Raw genomic sequence first — 19,218 nt, 5'->3', positions numbered from 1 at the left:
TTTCCCTTCATAAACCCCACCCCTCCCCCCTACACCTTCATAAGCCCCGCCCCTCCTCCCTTCCCCTTCATAAGCCCCTCCCCTTCCCCCGACACCTTCATAAGCCCCGCCCCTCCTCCCTTCCTCTTCATAAGCCCCGCCCCTCCTCTCTTCCTCTTCATAAGCCCCGCCCCTTCTCCCTTCCTCTTCATAAGCCCCGCCCCTCCTCCCTTCCCCTTCATAAGCCCCACCCCTCCTCCCTTCATCTTCATAAACTCCACCCTTTCTAGGCTCATCTTCATAAATCCTGCCCCTCCTTTCCTCTTCGTTCTCTGGGTACATTCTGTCTCCATGGTGATATGCAGGATGTGAATCGACAGGAAGGCCATCCGTCCCTCCGAACCCTCCGTCCTTCTCCAGGCTCCTCCTCCTCCTGGGTTGCTCGGCTTTCCACTCCTCTCTTGAAGCAAAGGACTCAGGGAGCTGCTCTGGGTGGCCCCGCCCAGGGGGGAGGTCCCTGTAGCGGGCGTGCCCATGCTGGTCCAGCAAGGGCCGGATGGGTTTGTTGGCCAGCCCCCCTCTAGCCCCCCCCTGGGCCGACGTTTGCCCGCCTCTCCACTGAGGGCTGGGAACTGAAACAGAACAGGTCTCTGCCATCAAACACTTTTACGCTCTTAAAACTACAGCCTCGCTGGCACACCTGTCAGCACAGGTGAGAATGCGCATGCGCTCCCACAAAACACCACAGAAGCCTCAATGGCCCTCACTATGAGCTGTAGCCAATGAGATTAGAGCACAGGTCACAGCTGCTCACCTTTCAGAGTGCCTGATTTCTCAAGGGCTGCAGACCTCCTCTTTGATCTCTGGGAGAAAAGCAGAGTGACATCATTCAGTGACACCAGGCGAGGCTTCCCGATCGCACAGGCAGAGTCAGCCCACTGCAGCTCCCGGCAGGGGAGTGCAGGTGTGTAGCAGGCTACAGCTGAATACAGCTTGTGTTAGCGTTCAGGTGTGTAGCTGGCTGTATATGAGCACAGGTGCAGTGGGGTTAGTGTTCAGGTGTGTAGGTGGCAGTATATCAGTACAGGTGCAGCTTGTGTAAGTGTTCAGGTGTGTAGCTGGCTGTATATGAGCGCAGGTGCAGCTTGTGTTAGCGTTCAGGTGTGTAGCTGGCTGTATATGAGCACAGGTGCAGTGGGGTTAGTGTTCAGGTGTGTAGGTGGCAGTATATCAGTACAGGTGCAGCTTGTGTAAGCGTTCAGGTGTGTACCTGGCTGTATATGAGCGCAGGTGCAGCTTGTGTTAGCGTTCAGGTGTGTAGCTGGCTGTATATGAGCACAGGTGCGGTAGTGTTCAGGTGCAGTAGTGCTAAAGTTCAGGTGGTGCAGTAGTGTTAGTGTTCAGGTGCAGTAGTGTTAAGGTTCAGGTGGTGCAGTAGCGTTAGGGTTCAGGAGCAGTAGTGTTAGTGTTCAGGTGCAGTACTGTTAAGGTTCAGGTGATGCAGTAGTGTTAGGGTTCAGGTGCCGTAGTGTTAGTGTTCAGGCGGTGCAGTAGTGTTAGGGTTCAGGTGCCTTGGTGGTAGTATTCAGGTGAGTAGTGTGAAGGTTCAGGTGAGCAGGTGGCAGTACTGGAGCACAGGTGCAGTAGTGTTAGTATTCAGGTACAGTAGTGTTAGGGTTCAGGTGCAGTAGTGTTAGGGTTCAGGTGCAGTTAGTGTTAGTGTTCAGGCGGTGTAGTAGTGTTAGGGTTCAGGTGCAGTAGGGTTAGGGTTCAGGTGTCGTAGTGGTAGCATTCAGGTGAGTAGGCTGAAGGTTCAGGTGAATAGGTGGCAGTACTGGAGCACAGGTGCCGTAGTGTTAGTGTTCAGGTGCAGTAGTGTTTAGGTTCAGGTGCAGTAGTGTTAGTATTCAGGTGCAGTAGTGTTAAGGTTCAGGCGGTGCCGTAGTGTTAGTGTTCAGGTGCAGTAGTGTTTAGGTTCAGGCGCAGTAGTGTTAGGGTTCAGGTGATGCAGTAGTGTTAAGGTTCAGGTGGTGCAGTAGTGTTAGTATTCAGGTGCAGTAGTGTTAGTGTTCAGGTGCAGTAGTGTTTAGGTTCAGGTGCTACCTCGGGGACGCCCCGCCCATCCTGCCGTTCGGCCACCTCCGCTTTGGCCCGCACCACCTTCCCCGGCTGAGAGGCGCTGCTCCTGTCCCAGGTGACCAGGTCAGGCCTCTGCGTCTCCTGCAAGAAGAAGAGTTACCCACACACTCCAAACATATACACCCACACACACACACACACACTCCAAACATGCACCTTATCTCACACACAAACACTAACACACACACTCCAAACAGCACTTATCTCACACACAACATACCACACTCCAACATAACCAGTCTCACACACACACACACACTGCAAACATGCACCTTATCTCACACACATCATCATACACACACACTCCAAACATACACTCACACACACACTCCAAACATGCACCTTATCTCACACACAAACACTAACACACACACTCCAAACATATACACTCACAGTCTCACACACACACACACACTGCAAACATGCACCTTATCTCACACACAAACACTAACACACACACTCCAAACATATACACCCACACACACAGACACTCCAAACATATACACTCACACACACACACTCCAAACATATACACTCGCACACACAGATGCACACACTACCACATACACACACACGTACACACACACACACAAACACATACACGTGTACACACATTAATACACAAAAACACACAGACGCGGGACAGCAGGTGAGCTCACCAGGTATTTCTGCCTGTGTTTGCGACCGATGATGTGATTGGTCATGTCGGGCAAGTCTGCGTCAAATCTGCACAGTCTGCACAGGTACCTGGGCCCCAGGGAGCCCGGGGGGGTCTCCACCTCCACAAGATGCTTCAGCCTGGGACGACCCAGTGTGACTACGCCCTAAGTCACCCATCCCTAATAACATAACACATCCCAACCTATACCACAACCATATCCCTAATCCAACCTAAATCCTAACCTATCATAACCCCTGAATGCCAACCACAATCCTAACCTAATGCCACTAACCCAAATCCCTAATCTCAACCCATAACCCTACCAATCCCTAACCTATAACCACTAACCTATAATCCCCTAATCCCTAACCTATAATCCCTAACCCCTATCCCATAACCCCCTAATGTCCAACCCACAATCCCTAACCAATAGCCACTAACCCAAAATCCCCTAATCTCTAACCCATAACCTCCTAATCTCTAACCTATAGCCCCTAACCCATAACCCCTAATCCCTAACCTATAATCCCTAACCCCTATCCCATAACCCCCTAATGTCCAACCCACAATCCCTAACCAATAACCACTAACTCATAATCCCCTAATCTCTAACCCATAACCTCCTAATCTCTAACCTATAGCCCCTAACCCATAACCCCTAATCCCCAACCCACAATCCCCTAATCCTAACCTTAACCAACTATCCATAACCCCTAATTCCAACCCCAATCCCTAACCAATAACCACCAACTCATAATCCCCTAATCCCCAACCTATAACCTCCTAATCTCTAACCTCTAACCCCTATCCCCTAATCTATAAACCCTAACCCATAATCCCCTAATCTCTAACCTATAGCGCCTAACCTATAACCACTAACCCATAATCCCCTAATCTCTAACCTATAGCCCCTCATCCATAACCCCCACCCTATAACTCCCTAATCTCTAACCTATAACTCCTTAACCCACAACCACTAATATCTAACCAATCACCCCTAACACCTAACCCATATCCCAGGACCCCTAATCTCCAACCCCTGACCTAAATCCCTACTCCTCCACTGGGTACTTCTGCCCAGATGAACACAAGCAGCTTGTTGAGTGGTGATTTTAGACTGTAGAGTTGAGTGGTGATTTAGACCGTAGAGTTCGGTGGTGATTTTAGACAACAAAGTTGAGTGGTGATTTAGACTTCAGTGGTGATTTTAAACTGTAGAGTTCAATGCTGATTGATCATTTAGATGATTTTAGTCTTACCAATGATGGGCTCGTCCAGCTGCAGGTAGTCCAGGTAGTGGGTGTAGCTGGTCCATACGGGCAGTGACTGGTCTCTCCTGGCTTTCCCTGTGACCAACACCCAAACATTCTGACATCACGCCCCATCGCTGCCATAAAGTACAGCACAGGAGCAAATGCACTGATCATGTTTATCTAACAAGTGCTGCAAAAATGTGAGCAGTATTTAAAAGCAATGTAACGTTTTAAAAGTACGTGTTTTTGTGTCACTTCGCACATTTACATCAGCACTGTGTGAGAAACACAGTTTCAGGCCTGTGTGAGACACTGCAGTCTCCAGGGCACCAGCAGGGGGCGCTGCCTTCTCACCCAACCAGGAAACCATAGCACCATCCACACACTCTCTCTGCTGCACAGTTACTGCCAAGCAGTGGTGGCGATAGGTTTGGGAGACTGGTTTTGGACCAGAATGTTCAAGTTTGAAATTAATGGTATGGTTCTGGACTGCAATGTCCCAACCCCCCTGAATTCCACAACAGGCAGAAAGAATTTCACCTCAGTTCCAACCCCCCCCAAGAAATTCTGTATTCTGGGAGGCTTTATATGCAGACAGGTACACCACCAGGCCACCCTGCTCCTGCTGATTGGCTGAAGCTAAGCAGGTGTGGGCTTGGTTAGCACTTGGATGCGAGACCGCCTGGGGAAGTTACATTGCTGCTGGAAGTGTTGTTGGTGGCCCAGCAGGGGGCGATCTTCCGTCTGGTCAAATAAGCCCCAGTGCCCCAGTGCAGTGACGGGGACACTGATGTAGGAGACGCCGTCTTTCGGATGAGATGTTAAACCAAGGCCCTGACTCACTAACGTCATTAAAGATCCTGTTATATCCTGGGGACTTCGTAACCCTCTATATAACAATATAAAGATGAGACGGTAGACGGGGCGCAGGTAAATAACATGTCTTTACTTGCCGACCCGTATTACATTCTGATGTCGCCTTATATATACACGTAACAGGCGCTCTGCTGTCTACGGTAAGCCCAATGGGACAAGTGCAAATGCAAACCGGTAAATAGACAACATCTCCGCCCCTCTAACATAAACATTCCCAAACATACATGAGCACTTATTTTAACTCAAAACAATAACCTGGGAGTGAGGGTAGACTGCCTCAAACCCTGACTCTTCCCATGGGGATTATTCTGCCCCATTTAATGGGTAGCCACTAAACTATATATTCAAATGTCGAGGAGGCCGCCGTTCTCTGGCTGGGTGCCGGCGGTCCACCGTGTCTCTCACAGGTGGTGTGGACACCGGTGTAGGCGGTCGAGATGCCGCTGTCAAAATGTCGTTTACTGGTGAGGCAGGGTCAGAAGCGACGCGGCCATCAGATGATGATGCCGACGCTCCCTGTGCAGCAGGTTGGACACTCGAAGCCCCGCCCTGCAGCACATCTGGATCAGCCGCTGTCTGTAGTTCAGCGGGTGTAGTTAGTGCTCCCTAGAAGTAGCTGATCGGTGTGTCGTTTCCAGATTATGTCCCTCGAGCGGTCTGGACAGTATAGGACACTGGGCCCGTCTGTGCAAGGCTGGTGGCAGGAACCCATTTAGGCCCTCTGCTGTAGTTCCGGGCTAGTACAGGATCTCCTGGACCAAAGACTCTGCCTTTGGCGTGCTGTCCACGTCACTTCATTTGATTGTGCTGCTGGTGTTGTACCACATCTTTCACTGTGGGTGGCTTCAGCAGGTCGAAGTGGGTACATAGATCTCTCCTTAGCGGCATAGCGGCAGGAGGAGTCTCAGTGGTCGCATGCGGTGCGTTCCTGTACGACAACGGGAAACTGTGCAGGTGAAGTGTACCTTGGCCCTGAGATGCTTTCAGAGCATGTTTCATGGTCTGTACGAACCGTCCCGCTAGTCCGTTTGTGGAAGGATGGTATGGAGCAGCTTTAATATGATGCATGTCAATTCACTTGTAAGAATGTAGCTATTTCCTGTGCTACAAATTGGGGACCGTTATCGCTAACCAATTGGCTACGAATCTGCTCCGAAGATCTCCCCTAGTTTCTCAACAGTAGTAGATCGCATGATGGCAACCTCTGGCCACTTACTATGTGCATCAACAACCACAAGGAACATTTTCTCCTCGAATAGGCCGTCAAAATCAAGATGAATGCGGTGCCATACTTCCTCAGTCCCAGGGGTGAAGTGGGGCAAGCTGAGGAACATTGCAGATATGCTGACATGAGGAACAGGCTCTGGCTTTTTCCTCAATTTGTTCGTTCACGCCAGGCCACCAGAAATAGCTCCTAGCTATTTCCGTCATCCGGACGATTCCACAGTGTCCTGTGTGGCATTTCCGCAACACTGGTTTCCGTAGTGATGGCGGAATCACCACTATCCTCCCCCACAGCAAACACCCAGACTGCACCGACAGCTCGTGGTGTTGGAACAGATATGGGTTCAGGCCCGCATCACCACTGTCAGGCTTGCCTTTGACAATGATGTCCATCACTGGTGACAACACAGGATCATTTCTCGTTGCTCGCCAAACCTGTGTAACGGTGCCAGGTGCGCTTTCCACCTGCTGAAAGTCCACGTTGGATGGTTCAGATCTGATCACAGGTAGCGGTAACCTGGAAAGGCTGCCTGCATTTCCGTGCAGAGCGGATTTCCTATACTTCACATGTCACAGGCGTGTGCAGACAACAACAGCGCCCACCTCCGCATCCTACTGGCGGCCAATGGAGGAATACCAGTATGTGGTCCGAAAATGGTTGTCAAAGGATGGTGATCAGTTAGAAGAGTGAATTTTCTTCCAAAAAGACGCTGATAAAACTTACGGATGCCGAAAACAATGCTTAAGGCTTCTCGTTCTATTTGGGCGCAGTTCATTTCAGCCTTGTTCAAATTCTTTGACGCAAATGCTATTGGCTTCTCTTGGCCGTCTGGCATGATGTGAGATAAGACAGCCCCCACACCATACGATGATGCATCGCAGGCTAGTTGGATCGGTAATGCAGGGTCAAAGTGCGTCAGAGCCTCTGACTTAAGGAGGGTGTCTTTCGCCTTGTTAAAGGTCTCCTGGCACTCCTTTGTCCATTCCCATTTCTTATTCTGACATAACAACTGATGTAGCATAGATGCTAAGTTGGGTACAAATCGTCCATAGCAGTTCAGTAATCCCAGGAAGGAACGTAATTGTCCAACATTCTTTGGTGCTGGGGCCGCCATGATCGCTGAAGGCCTGTGGCGTCAATCACATGTCCAAGGCATTCAACTGAAGACTGGAAGAAGTCGCATTTGTCTTTGCAAACTTTTTGAGTCCGTAGTCCCTCAGGCTCTGTAGGGTTCTGTCCAAGATTTGCAGGTGCTCCTCATCGTTGGATCCAGTCACCAGCACATCATCCAAATAGCACTGATCTCCCTTCAGGCCACACAGGATCTGGTCCATGGCGCGCTGGAAAATCGCTGGAGCAGTTGTGATGCCAAAAGGAAGTCGACAGTAGCGAAACAGACCATTGCGTGTTGTAACAGTCAGTATTTTTCTTGACTGTTCATGTACATGCATTTGTAGATAGGCTTGACTCAGGTCAACTTTGCTAAACTTTTGACCCCCGGCTAATGTCGCAAGCAAGTCCTCCGTGTGGGGAAGTGGATACTGCTCCGCTGACAACACTGGATTGACTGTAACTTTAAAGTCTCCACATAACCTAACTGACCCATCCTTCTTAAGGACGGGCACGATGGGTGTCGCCCATTCACTTACACTGACCGGATCCAGTACTCCATTTTTAACTAGGGCATCCAAGTCTGCTTCAACTTTTGGTCGGATAGGTGCACTGATGGCCAGTCCAGCTGGATTTTCTCAAGCCAGGCACGCCCCAGCAAGGACGGGTGGTCTCCTTTAACTACAAAAAGTGGTAACCGTTTACTTTGTTCATTTAATTGAACTGTGACCTCTGTTAGGCCTCTCAAGGGTACACTTTCACCTGTGAAGGTCTTCAACACTATTTCAGCACGTTGAAGTGGGAGGTGTTTGTGTTCTCTGGTAGATGGTGTCTGACACAATTGGAGACACTGGGGCAGCAGTATCTAAGTCACAGTGCTCTGCAAGCTTCCTCAGTACAGCAACAAACATCGGCACTGACTCCCCTTCCCCTTGACAACGGTGGTGGAACCTAAACCTCTCAGCAATGACTAGGGGTTTGGGAGAGAAATGTCCTTTCAAAACATTCACAATTTCCTGGTATATTTTTGTTCCAGGTTCTTCTGGTTGTAATAAACTGCGCAACAGATTATAACAATTTGGCCCCATCACACTCAAAAATGTGGGCACAATCTCATTTGCTTCAATGAAAACGGTCTGTATATGAGCTCCATTGCTCTACATTCTCATCAAAATGTCCAATGTTACCAATAATTCCGGCCATCTTCCTTGGAGGCTCCTGATCATCAGACGTTGACAATTCAGTGTATGAATAAATGTCCTTTCACAATTTATTCACGGGTCTTCCCTCCCCTCCACAAAAGATTGTCCTCACCACGTTTGCAACGCCGCCTAACTAGCAACTTAACAAGCTAGCGTGCACAACTGAACACGGAAAACAATAAACGATATTAAACACGCAAAACCTTTCTTCTGCACAGAAGATCAATGTCGCCAACTTTGTTATATCCTGGGGACTTTGTAACCCTCTATATAACAAAATAAAGATGAGACGGTAGACGGAGCGCAGGTAAATAACATGTCTTTACTTGCCGGCCCGTATTACATTCCGATGTCGCCTTATATATACACGTAGCAAGTGCGCCGCTGTCTACGGTAAGCACAATGGGACAAGTGCAAATGCAAACCGGTAAATACACAACAGATCCCATGACACTTATTGCAAAGAGTAGGGGGTTCCCCGGTGTCCTGGCTAAATTCCCAACCGGGCTCTCTCAACCCGCCACTTCATCACCCCCCAACCTTATGTGGCTTAAAGTGTTCTCTTCCTGTCCACCACAGCTGATGTGTGGTGAGCGTTCTGGCTCAAAATGGCTGCCGTGCATCACCCAGGTGGGGGCTACACACCGGTGGTGGTTGAGGAGTGTTTTCCCCTTTATTACAGTAAAGGGTACTGAGTATCAGAAAATAAAGGTATGGTATTATTATTACTAGAAGGGCTCCAAGCAGCGAAGCTGCCAGAACCCTATTGTACTGTTTTTTTTTTATCTGGGGAAAATCCATATCTTCCAGACGAGATGGTGAAAACTCTTGAAAAGTTTTTTTACCTTCAAAGAAGGTGAAATGGCAAGCAATCTCAGGATATGAAAAAACATTGTACACAAAATGCAAAGTCACAGCTTTAATTATTGGTCTGTTAATTCCAGACCTGGTCTTCAGCCTTGTGCAGAGTCATATTTCACTGCCTGCTTGGACCCTGGAATCGCTGCTTTGCAGCTATATTTTTCATAATAACAATAATAGTTATTAAGTTTGAGTGTTGGCTAAGTTAATATTCACTCTAATTTAGGCCAAACCCCACAAGGCCAAAGTGCAGATGATATAAATGCACACTGACATTGTCACTGAGAGATCCATACTTACTCTCCGCATGGGACAGCATTTAAATCCTAAAAACAGCAAAGTGCTTCACCAGCCACTGTGTGACAGTTGGCATGAGGAGGGACTGGGCTCCCGTGATGGAGGGAGGGAGAGGAGGGAGGGAAGGAGACGAGGAAGAAGAGAGAGCGACAGGGTGGGACTTACCTGCAGCAACCAGAGCCTCCACTTTCTGGGTGACCAAGATGCAGGAGAAACGGGCGAGACACAGGTGAGACACAGGTGAGACAGAGGAAAATGGCATCAGCAGACAGCGTCAGACAGAGTTTCTGAGCTCACGCTCCTACACCCCCCCATCCTTCGCAGAGAGTCGGGTTAAATTCACCTGGATAGAGTCTCTATGGACACAGTACACAGGCAGGTAATCACAGGCAGTGGAAACATGACGTTATAATAAATAAAACGTTACGGAGAGACCGCCTGTGGCCACCATGTTCGGCCTTACCTGTGCCCTCCTCTTCTCTGGGTCAGATGGACCCCACAGACCAGGGCTGGGCCCTACAGAACTGGGCCATTACACAGACCAAGGCCCTACAGAACTGGGCCATTACACAGACCAAGGCCCTACAGAACTGGGCCATTACACAGACCAAGGCCCTACAGAACTGGGCCATTACACAGACCAAGGCCCTACAGAACTGTGCCATTACACAAACCCAGGCCAGGCCCTACAGAACTGGACCAGTACACAGACCCGGGCCAGGCCCTACAGAACTGGACCATTACATACAGGTGTCTCACACGCATCAAAGAGCAACTCGAGTGGATCTCATGCAGAAGCAGACTCCAGATCAGTCCCGGCGATTCTCATCCCAGTTCAGTAAAGGTGTGACTGACTCCGGGTCAGTACAAGTGTAACTGACCTCTGGCAGGTGCAATCGAGATTAGAGACTTCCACATCGATGGAGGCACATTCGTTACTTCAGTCCTCTTCAACCAATAGAAAGCAGGACAACAGGAAACTCAGAAATAGGAAGAGAAGCCTGTTTCCTGAAAGAATGTGGTGGAAAGAAGCAAGTATGCACTAGTATGCGCTAACAAGAGTATGCGCTAATGTGTGCGAGTATGCGCTAGTATGCGCGAGTATGCGCTAGTATGCGCGAGTATGCGTTAAACGAATCAGCAGGCATTGGCATTCAGAGTTAGCCGGTCCTCACTGTCTGAAGAGGGCACTGCAACTGCCAACCCCATCTCAGCTTTACTGACTGCAACCAAGAACATCATGGGCACATGCCACGGGAGGCGGAGTCATCCGGGGGAGGAGTCATATGGGGGAGGAGTTACCAAGGAGGAGGAGTCATCCAGGGGGAGGAGTCACCCCTGGAGGAGGAGCCATCCAGTGTGTGAAGTCTTTTGGCAGGAGGCTGCCAAAGCAGAACAAAGAGCACTAAAAGGATGTAAGAAAATGGAAGGAGGGAAGGAGAGAACAGAGGATGACAGGATTGTAAGGAGTGTGTGAAACTCTGCACAGCGCGGCTGAGCGAACGTGTTTCTGCAGAAACCAAGTCCAACAGCAAAGAGGTGGAGCTCCTCCCACAACTCCAATCTGGATCAGTCTTTCTTCCAACATGTTAAAGCCAGTCTTCAGTTAACAAAGCACGTGGTTTCACTCAGTCTGAAAGGAGCAGACGGTTTCTCCGTCTCAAAGGAGCAGAAGGTTTCTCTCAGTCTGAAAGGAGCAGACGGTTTCTCCATCTCAAAGGAGCAGACGGTTTCTTTCAGTCTGAAAGGAGCAGACGGTTTCTCTCAGTCTGAAAGGAGCAGACGGTTTCTCTCAGTCTGAAAGGAGCAGACGGTTTCTCTCAGTCTGAAAGGAGCAGACGGTTTCTCTCAGTCTGAAAGGAGCAGACGGTTTCTCTGAGACAGAGTTTCTCGTAAGGAGCAGACGGTTTCTCTCAGTCTGAAAGGAGCAGATGGTTTCTCTCAGTCTGAAAGGAGCAGATGGTTTCTCTCAGTCTCAAAGGAGCAGACGGTTTCTCTCAGTCTGAAAGAAGCAGGCGGTTTCTCTCAGTCTGAAAGGAGCAGACGGTTTCTCTAAGCCTGAAAAGAGCAGGCGGTTTCTCGATCTGAAAGCACCAGTTTCTCTCAGTTCAGCTGAAAGATCGTCATTGACACAACTGTGGAAAGATATTTCCCATGAACAGGTTTTATCCTTTCATCCTCTCCCAAACTCCACCCCCATCACCTAACCCAGCCCAGCTCTCCCAGGCTCCGTCCCCACCACCTAACCCTGCCCAGCTCTCTTAAACTCTGCCCCCACCCCCAAACCCAGCCCAACTCTGCCCTGCCCCACCCCAGCCTTCAAGAGAGCAGTAATCTGATTACAGTGGATATCTACAGAAAAATAACAGAAAAACATAACCCCAGCCTGAACAAAATCGATTCAGTGACCACTGCATTCCACATTACTTTTACATATTTATCTAAATGTGAAAGTACAGAAGAAATGCACAAAGCCACATCTTTACCTTGAGATGCTGAATCGTGGTCAGGTGTATCCTGTACATAGCGTCAGTCCTAATCTTAATATTACATACCTGGAAAAAGAATACACATTTCACTTTTAATGTTCAATTGTTGTCATAAAATTTCTCCCGACCGTGAAAAATGACTGACTTGTTTACATTCTGGACAGATGCCTCGTTGCAACTTTTCGTAGCTACACGAAGTATTTTCAAACAGGATGCAGAAATTATACGAAAATACTTAACTAGTAGTAAGTCGACGCTCACTGGATGTTTAAGTTACTTAGTTTTATCAATTAAAACGTGAGCCAGTTTAGTCCGAAAGTTGTCAAAGTCAGATTAGTTGGCCTACATTTAAAGTTCAAGCTTTTTTTTGGTAATGGGGTGGTTTTACGGTTTTAAACACTCCGCGCTATGGTGGGATTATACACAGATTGAGTGGGTGACTGACGAGTGTTTATATACTTTATACATAGTAGGTTCAATCTAAATGCAGTTAAAGCCTATGGCGTTTTTTCCAAAGATGGTATTTCTCGATATAATTGTGTCGCCGTGATAACACAATTCTACGCTTTCGGGTAAGACACTCTTCACGGTAAACAGAAATTTTAGGACAGCGCTTCAGGTATAGCTTATATTGAAATAGCTGCGACGAAGACATCGACAGATTTACTTCGTAGCCACAACTGTCCAGCATGTAAAGTCAGCCATTCTTCATGGTCGGGAGAAATTCTATGACATGGTCACGCAAACAAGGAGTATGCATACATACACATGAATAATCATTTTACTAGCCATTTAACTAATTTAATAACACATGGGATTCATTCATTATAAAATCTGACGATGACAAAACGACACTTACATCGCATACGATGAAATCCACTTCATCATCATCGTACGTCGATACAATATTCTCCATATTCTCTGAAAATGAAATCTCTGACAATTGCTCCCTCTTTCATACACACACACACACACACACACACACGCTTTACGTTGACTAAGTATGTTTTTGTTTCTAAGGTAGTATGTGTTTGGCTTACACACTGGCATCTGACATACGTGTGCATATAAAACTAGCAACGTTAATTATTCCAATGGTAGCTATAACTTGGTAGACAGACCTAGGTAGCTTCTGAATGGTCAATAATGTTACTACAACTAGCTGTTTATATAGTCTAACTATCTTACGCAACTAAGATCGCAGTGCAACTTTGCCGTATTTAATGTGTCACAACGTCAACTATCGTTACGTTAAGCAGTTTAAAAATTAAATGTACTTACTGCGTGATACGCGGCACTTGTTTAGATAAAAAAAAACCCGTGCGTTAGCAACCACCGTTAGCTAGCTTTCCGGTTCCAATTCGACGTCGCATGAACTTCCGTTCCGGTGTAGTACCTTCTTCTTCGCTAAATTTAATGGCTGATGTTAAAAAAACGTGTATAGGTGCATACCGTCACCTACTGTACCGGAGTGCAGTGAAGGTGAAGTGCCTATCCGATGTTTTATTAATAAAGTGGACGCCGTTTTGGGTTGTAAGACGTCTTTTATCTTTGCGAGCTAGCGCCACGGAACGTCGTATTAATTAGGTACTGGTTTGGTTTAAATGTTTGTATAGCTAGCTAAATAATGTCCTGTCTGTACTCTCATGCTTGTATTGACATTTATTTTTATACATGCACACAACACCATCTGCACAACTGTCACTGTTTACCTTTGTTTTAACTGCGGTTAATTGCGATTATGAAGCATTGAGTCATTGATTATATTTCCTGCTATGAAAACAGCGTACATCAGTGAGCATGGTTATGACCAAGTTAGTCTGCCAGCATGGTCATCACATTGACTAAGTGGCTAAGCTGGTTTACACTTTTGACCGGCATAAACCTGGCATTGCCCAGCTTCTTCTTTTTTGTGCTTTTTTTCCAGTATGGTTGGTACTTTTTGTATCATTGATAGTGGTGAGAGACTTGTTAATCTTCTATATAGACTGGTTGGTTTGGTGTTCTAGTGAAATGTACTGAATGTATCTAGCAAACAAGCGCACACTGTTCAGGCCACGGGATCTCCACGTGCGAGCTGGTGTCAACAGTGTCAACAGCCCTGCTACTTCTTAGTCCGGATCGTGTTTGTCGTCATAACATCTCCCAGAGGTTGCATATCAAGGTTAAAAAGGACTGGTCTGAGAACTGATCCCTGAGGGACACTGCATGACATTAAAACCCTCAGAGTTGTGCTTGCCCAGGTTAACCGGGAAGGAATGGACATTATAGGCATTTGGCAGATGCTCTTATCCAGAGCGACGTACAACAAAGTGTATAACCAAAACCAGGAACAGGTGTGTTGAAAACTCTAGAGGGAAGTACAGTTCCAAGTGCAGGGAACGACCACGGAGTTTAACTTGGACCCTGTAGGTTAATCTGAAAATCACATATGAAAAGTCCTCTAGAAATGACCATCTGCCAAATGCCTATAATGTCCATTCCTTCCCGGTTAACTAAGGTGTGACCACGGCTGTGGGTCGGTCCTGAAACATGCTGAATAAAAGCCATAGAATTCAGTAGGTCCTATAGTTAATAGTAAATAATAGAATAGCCTTGGGGTCAGTGTCTGTATCTGTGTGCAAATTAGAACCTCCACTGATGATAATTCTAAGAGGTTTTGTGTGGATTATGGCTAAGAGCTCTCAGAAATCATTGTGGAAGCTTGTTTGGATGGCCTGTGCACTGACAGCCAGCACTGAGGGCTGGCATTTACGCAGCGCAGCATGGTACTCAAAGGTACTAAATTAAACCTTACAGTTTACGGAATTTTAAAAGATGGCAGCCAGTCCACCCCCATTTCTTCTACTGTGTGTTTGTACAAAAAAAAAAAAACTCTAATTATGGGGAGATGCTTCAATAAGAGTGGCTGATCCATCTTCACTAAGCCAGGTTTCAATATAGTTTACAGCTTATTGTTCTGTGTGTTCAGTAATAATGACAATATACAATTGTGCAAAATGTGAGTGGTGAAATGGCCATATACACAGGCATATGCACAGGAGACAGTGTTGACAAGTGTCCCAAACCATTGCAGCTTTCCCCTTATATATTCCAAGATCAAACTAAAACACCAAGACATCAAATGATGACACAGAGATAACAAAACACAACATTAATGATCCAGCTTGCACCATCTCTTTGCGCATATCACTCTGGGTTAACCTTTATTGCTGAGACACCAACTCCTTCCCCATGACATCGGTCTTCCAACAATACAAAACACGATTGCACTGTATTATGGAGAACCTAGGTTTTACATAATGCTGATCCAACTGGATGTGTTGTACCTGAGCACTGTCTCTTTATCATACCCCGCTGACCCCCTGTCAGCACAGTAAACAGTCTGTTTCCTGTTTTGGTCTGATAGAAGGCAGACTTCTGCGGACTGCCCTGCATTGGGGTGGAGTGGAGCTAGCCGGCGGTTGGGTCTGGCGCTCAGCTGGATCCAAGATCTTCAGCCTGCTCTGCAGCAACTCCAGGACATGGGATGGCTGAGTCCAGCTCTTCTCCAGCCATGGTCCCATGGTCTCCAGAGGAGTCCAGGAGCTCCTCATCCTCTTTGATCTGGTGGAGGACAGATGTTCTCCTCTCCAGCTCCGTGATTCTCCACTCCAGGCAGAGGCAGCCCTCTCAGCCGGACGAGGAGGCACACGCTGGCATGGTAGGGCGATCACAAGATGGCCATACGTGTCTGGAACTGCGTCTCCATTAGCAAGCCGAAAAAGCAGATAGCGACACAAAATGGTGATCCGTAACAGTCTTATTTTGATCTTGTTGATTTAGTAAAAAAGCAGATAAAAAAAAGATTATAAAATCAGGATGATCAATGTAAAAAATAATAAAATGTTAAAATCGTGCCAATCAATCATTCATTCATTCATTCATTCATTCATCCATCCATTCATTCATTCATTCATTATCAAAGAACCAAGCAATATAAATGTTTTGTTTGAAGAAGAAACGAGGCAAACAAGAAGCTACACTGTAGAAGCAGGACTTTGGGGTTTATATCTGTGGGACACCTCCTCACACTGGACATTTCTGGAACTGACACCGATCTCACACAATCTGACTCTGAGCCCACTGTTGTAGTAAATGTAATAATGTCAGTCTGCTTGTATAGTGCCTGAAAACTACTCAGTGTAAGCCCAGCTACATCCAGTGTCCTGGGACTGTTCAGAAGAAGCATTACAGGTAATGGAGTGACTGCTGGTAATGATGCAACTGGCAGTAATGCGGGGTTGCTCTAAATGAATAAATACATTTCTTTGAGAACATCTGATGTGTTCCTGATCCACGTTTTTTTTCTTTTCTTTGAAAGAGCTTTTATGCGGTTCCTGAATCATAGCAGCCCCTGGGCTACTGCGGTGCTCACCTGTTAAGGAACTGTTCTGGAATTCCATGGACAGCACCCAGGTTCTCCAACCTGGCTCTGGAGACCACACATGCCCGCATTTGCTAATGGTCGAGCATACAGCTACACCACCTGCTTTCAGAGGAACTCTGTTATATCTGAGCTTCTGATGAGGACCCTTGCAGGGTGAGCATCCATGATTGACCATTAAAATTCAACAAAATGTGGGGAAACATCTGCTAATAAAGGGCCCAAATTCATGTTTTCAAAGCCAGTCTTCTGTCCATTGGGCATTCCACATCAAGAACTTGATCACACTGAAGTAATTGTACATTCCATGGTCTAGCACATGAACACATGCCTTTTTCAGCGCTACATTATTAAACATTTTTTGCCTTTCTTTTTCTCATGACCATGTGCAGTTTGGCGCTGACGCTCTTCTTGTAATTGAGATAGCTTTCTTCCCTGTTCCTCCTTAAAGTTATTCCATTCCTCTGCTGTTTTTCTAGCAGCTTCTTCATATTTCTGATTGTTTTCAAGAATGATTTTACGAAAGTGTTCCTCCATGTCTTTAAATGTTTTCTCTTCTTTTGTTCTCTTAGCCTCTTCATCAATCTTACTCTTCTGAAGTTCTTCACGTCCCTTCTCAAGTTCCTTCTGTAACAATTCCAGCCTTTTCCTCTCCTCCTCTTTTCTCTCTGCGTCCTCCTTAGATCTTCTGTCTGCCTCCTCTTTTCTTTCCTTGTCTAACTGCTCTTGTTGTTTTTTCAGCTGCCTTTGCTTTTCTTCAAGCTCCCTTTCCAGTTGCTCTTTAGATTCCTTTCATTCTCTCCCATTTTGTCTTTCTTGTTCCATTGCTTTTTCAAACTCTTCCCGATTTTGCTTCTTTCAATGCATACTCTTTTCTTCTTGCTCTTCTTTTGTCTCTGTCCTGCTCATCCTTCTCTTTCTTTTCTGTTCCTTTTCCCTTTCCTGCTCCCATTCCTTAGCTCTTTTCTTAATGTTTCCTGTACCTCTTTTTTCTCATTTTCTGCCTCTTTCAATTCTCTGTTCCCCTCAAGTCTCTTCTCGCCTCATTGTTTTTCCTCTCTCTCCTTCGTTCTCTCTTTTCTTTTCTTCTGCTGCCTGCCTCAATTTCTTTCTTTCTCTTTTTTGTTTTTCCATCAGCTCTTCTCTTTTCCCTCTCTTTCCGCTCTCTTTCTTCCTCTTTTCCCTCGTCTTTCAACTCCTCTTCCGGTTTCCTTTTCATTTCCTCAATCTCACCTATTTTGCTCTTCCACTCTGATTCTTGTCCTGCCTTCCTCTCTATGTCTTCCCTGTCTCTCCTCTCTTTTTTTTTCGTCTCTTTTTTCTTCCACTCTTTTAGCTCCATCCTTAAATGTTCTTCTTTGTCTTTCAGCTTTTTTTCCTGAAGCATTATTTTCTCTTCTGCTTTGTGTCTCTGCTCTTCCATCTTCCTCCTCATCTCTTTCATCTCCGCTTCATGTTTTGCCTCCAGCATCTCCTTCTCTCTCTGCATCTCTTCTTCTTTCTCACTCATTATTCTTTCGTACTCTTTCCTTATGGTACTTTCTGCCTCCTGGAACATCTCATTGGTGTAACAGCCTCCTCCATTCCTCTGAACCATCACATCTATCTTATCCAGCAGCTCATACACTTGGGTGCGATTGTTCATGTCATTATTATTGAAGACATGAAACCTGTTTCCACAGTCTTGAATCAGATTTTGGATTACAGGGTCACCTTGTTGAATGAAGCTTTCAATGGATTCATTTCTAAGATCATCCCCTCTTGTGAATATGACTATGGTGAACATTTCAGCCATTTTACCGAAGGTGCTCTTAATGTGCTGCAATGTGTCCTTCTCCTCCTCTGTGATTCTTCCAATCTGTAGCACTAAGAGAAACACATTAGGTCCTGGGGCCAAAAAGGAGATGCATTTGGCTATTTCCTGCTGGACCTTCTCATTAGAAAATGATGTGTCAAAGAGACCCGGCGTGTCAACTACAGCAACGCGCCTGCCAGCTACTTCCCCTACTCCTTTCTTACAGCAGGTCGTCACTGATTTCATACTGCTCCGCGACTGGAACTCCTCCCTCTGCAGTATGGTGTTTCCTGTGGCACTTTTCCCATTTCCTGTCTTCCCCACGAGCACTATCCTCACACAGTCAGAGCTCTGGTCTTTACCCCCAGCGCCTGCCAAATAAAGACACACAGTACAACTCAGAGAGAAAATCCAGAGAATCAAGGCCATCATAAAAAGCCTTCTCAGGGGTGTCAAAGTCCTAAAGCACAGCAGTGTCAGCAGGTAATGTTTCCTTTAAATTAGCTGCTAGTGAAGACCTTGAAAACAAGGTGTGTGGACTCATCAGCTAGTCAGTGATTAAATAAATCTCTGGTGCTGAAACACATTGAATACCAGCAATCAACCGATTCCACCATCAGCCAACCAGGAGTGCCTTTAGCTGTCGAAAACTGAATTCTGACATCTGTGGTATATATGCCATTTGTAATTTAAAAAAAAACAGATTCAATTAACATTGATCTTTCTGCACAATCCTGTGGGGGTTATGTAGACAGTGTCACAATATATAGGTGCTGGGATAGAATTGCTAAAAGAAGGGTGCATATAAATAAATGCCATCCATCAGTCCATCATGACTGTTCATCATGTTTTCACAAACATGGAACATGTGAGGTGGAAACCACTGACTAAGACAGGTGAATCTA

The 19,218-nt window shown here is 46.5% G+C and overlaps 2 protein-coding genes across 2 annotated transcripts in view; both read right to left on the bottom strand.

Moving 5' to 3' along the window:
- Positions 1–29: 29 nt before the first annotated feature.
- si:ch211-13c6.2 (uncharacterized protein LOC100000125 homolog) lies at positions 30–14,026 on the bottom strand. Its single transcript, XM_064345644.1, has 10 exons — positions 13,374–14,026; positions 12,952–13,042; positions 12,090–12,158; positions 9,769–9,793; positions 4,039–4,125; positions 2,778–2,917; positions 2,083–2,199; positions 794–842; positions 171–611; positions 30–82 (listed from the first exon to the last, which is right to left on the bottom strand). The coding sequence occupies exons 2-10, from the start codon at positions 13,006–13,008 to the stop codon at positions 30–32; spliced, it is 1,038 nt and encodes a 345-aa protein (XP_064201714.1). The 5' UTR covers positions 13,009–13,042; positions 13,374–14,026.
- A 1,543-nt stretch (positions 14,027–15,569) lies between these two features.
- Positions 15,570–19,218, bottom strand: part of LOC135260429 (uncharacterized) — a 38,281-nt gene continuing 34,632 nt past the window's right edge. Inside the window, exons 9-10 of the mRNA XM_064345643.1 lie at positions 17,618–18,684; positions 15,570–15,761 (exon numbers count right to left, since the gene is read on the bottom strand). Of these exons, the coding sequence (XP_064201713.1) occupies positions 15,570–15,761; positions 17,618–18,684 (1,259 nt within the window). The remainder of the gene's footprint in view (positions 15,762–17,617; positions 18,685–19,218) is intronic.

The sequence above is a fragment of the Anguilla rostrata genome, chromosome 8 (assembly GCF_018555375.3).
Source record: "Anguilla rostrata isolate EN2019 chromosome 8, ASM1855537v3, whole genome shotgun sequence".
NCBI classification, from domain to species: domain Eukaryota; kingdom Metazoa; phylum Chordata; class Actinopteri; order Anguilliformes; family Anguillidae; genus Anguilla; species Anguilla rostrata.
The sequence above is the reverse complement of the archived record's forward strand: the minus strand, read 5'-3'. Positions and strand labels throughout refer to the sequence as shown.

Bases quoted from the DNA above. Each gene is read 5' to 3' on its own strand.
- si:ch211-13c6.2 (XM_064345644.1), bottom strand. From the start codon at position 13,008: ATGGAGAATATTGTATCGACGTACGATGATGATGAAGTGGATTTCATC. The intron at 12,159-12,951 runs GTAAGTGTCGTT...TTCTTTTTCCAG, and splicing joins TGGATTTCATCGTATGCGAT to GTATGTAATATTAAGATTAG. The intron at 9,794-12,089 runs GTAAAGATGTGG...TTGGTCACCCAG, and splicing joins CCACGATTCAGCATCTCAAG to AAAGTGGAGGCTCTGGTTGC.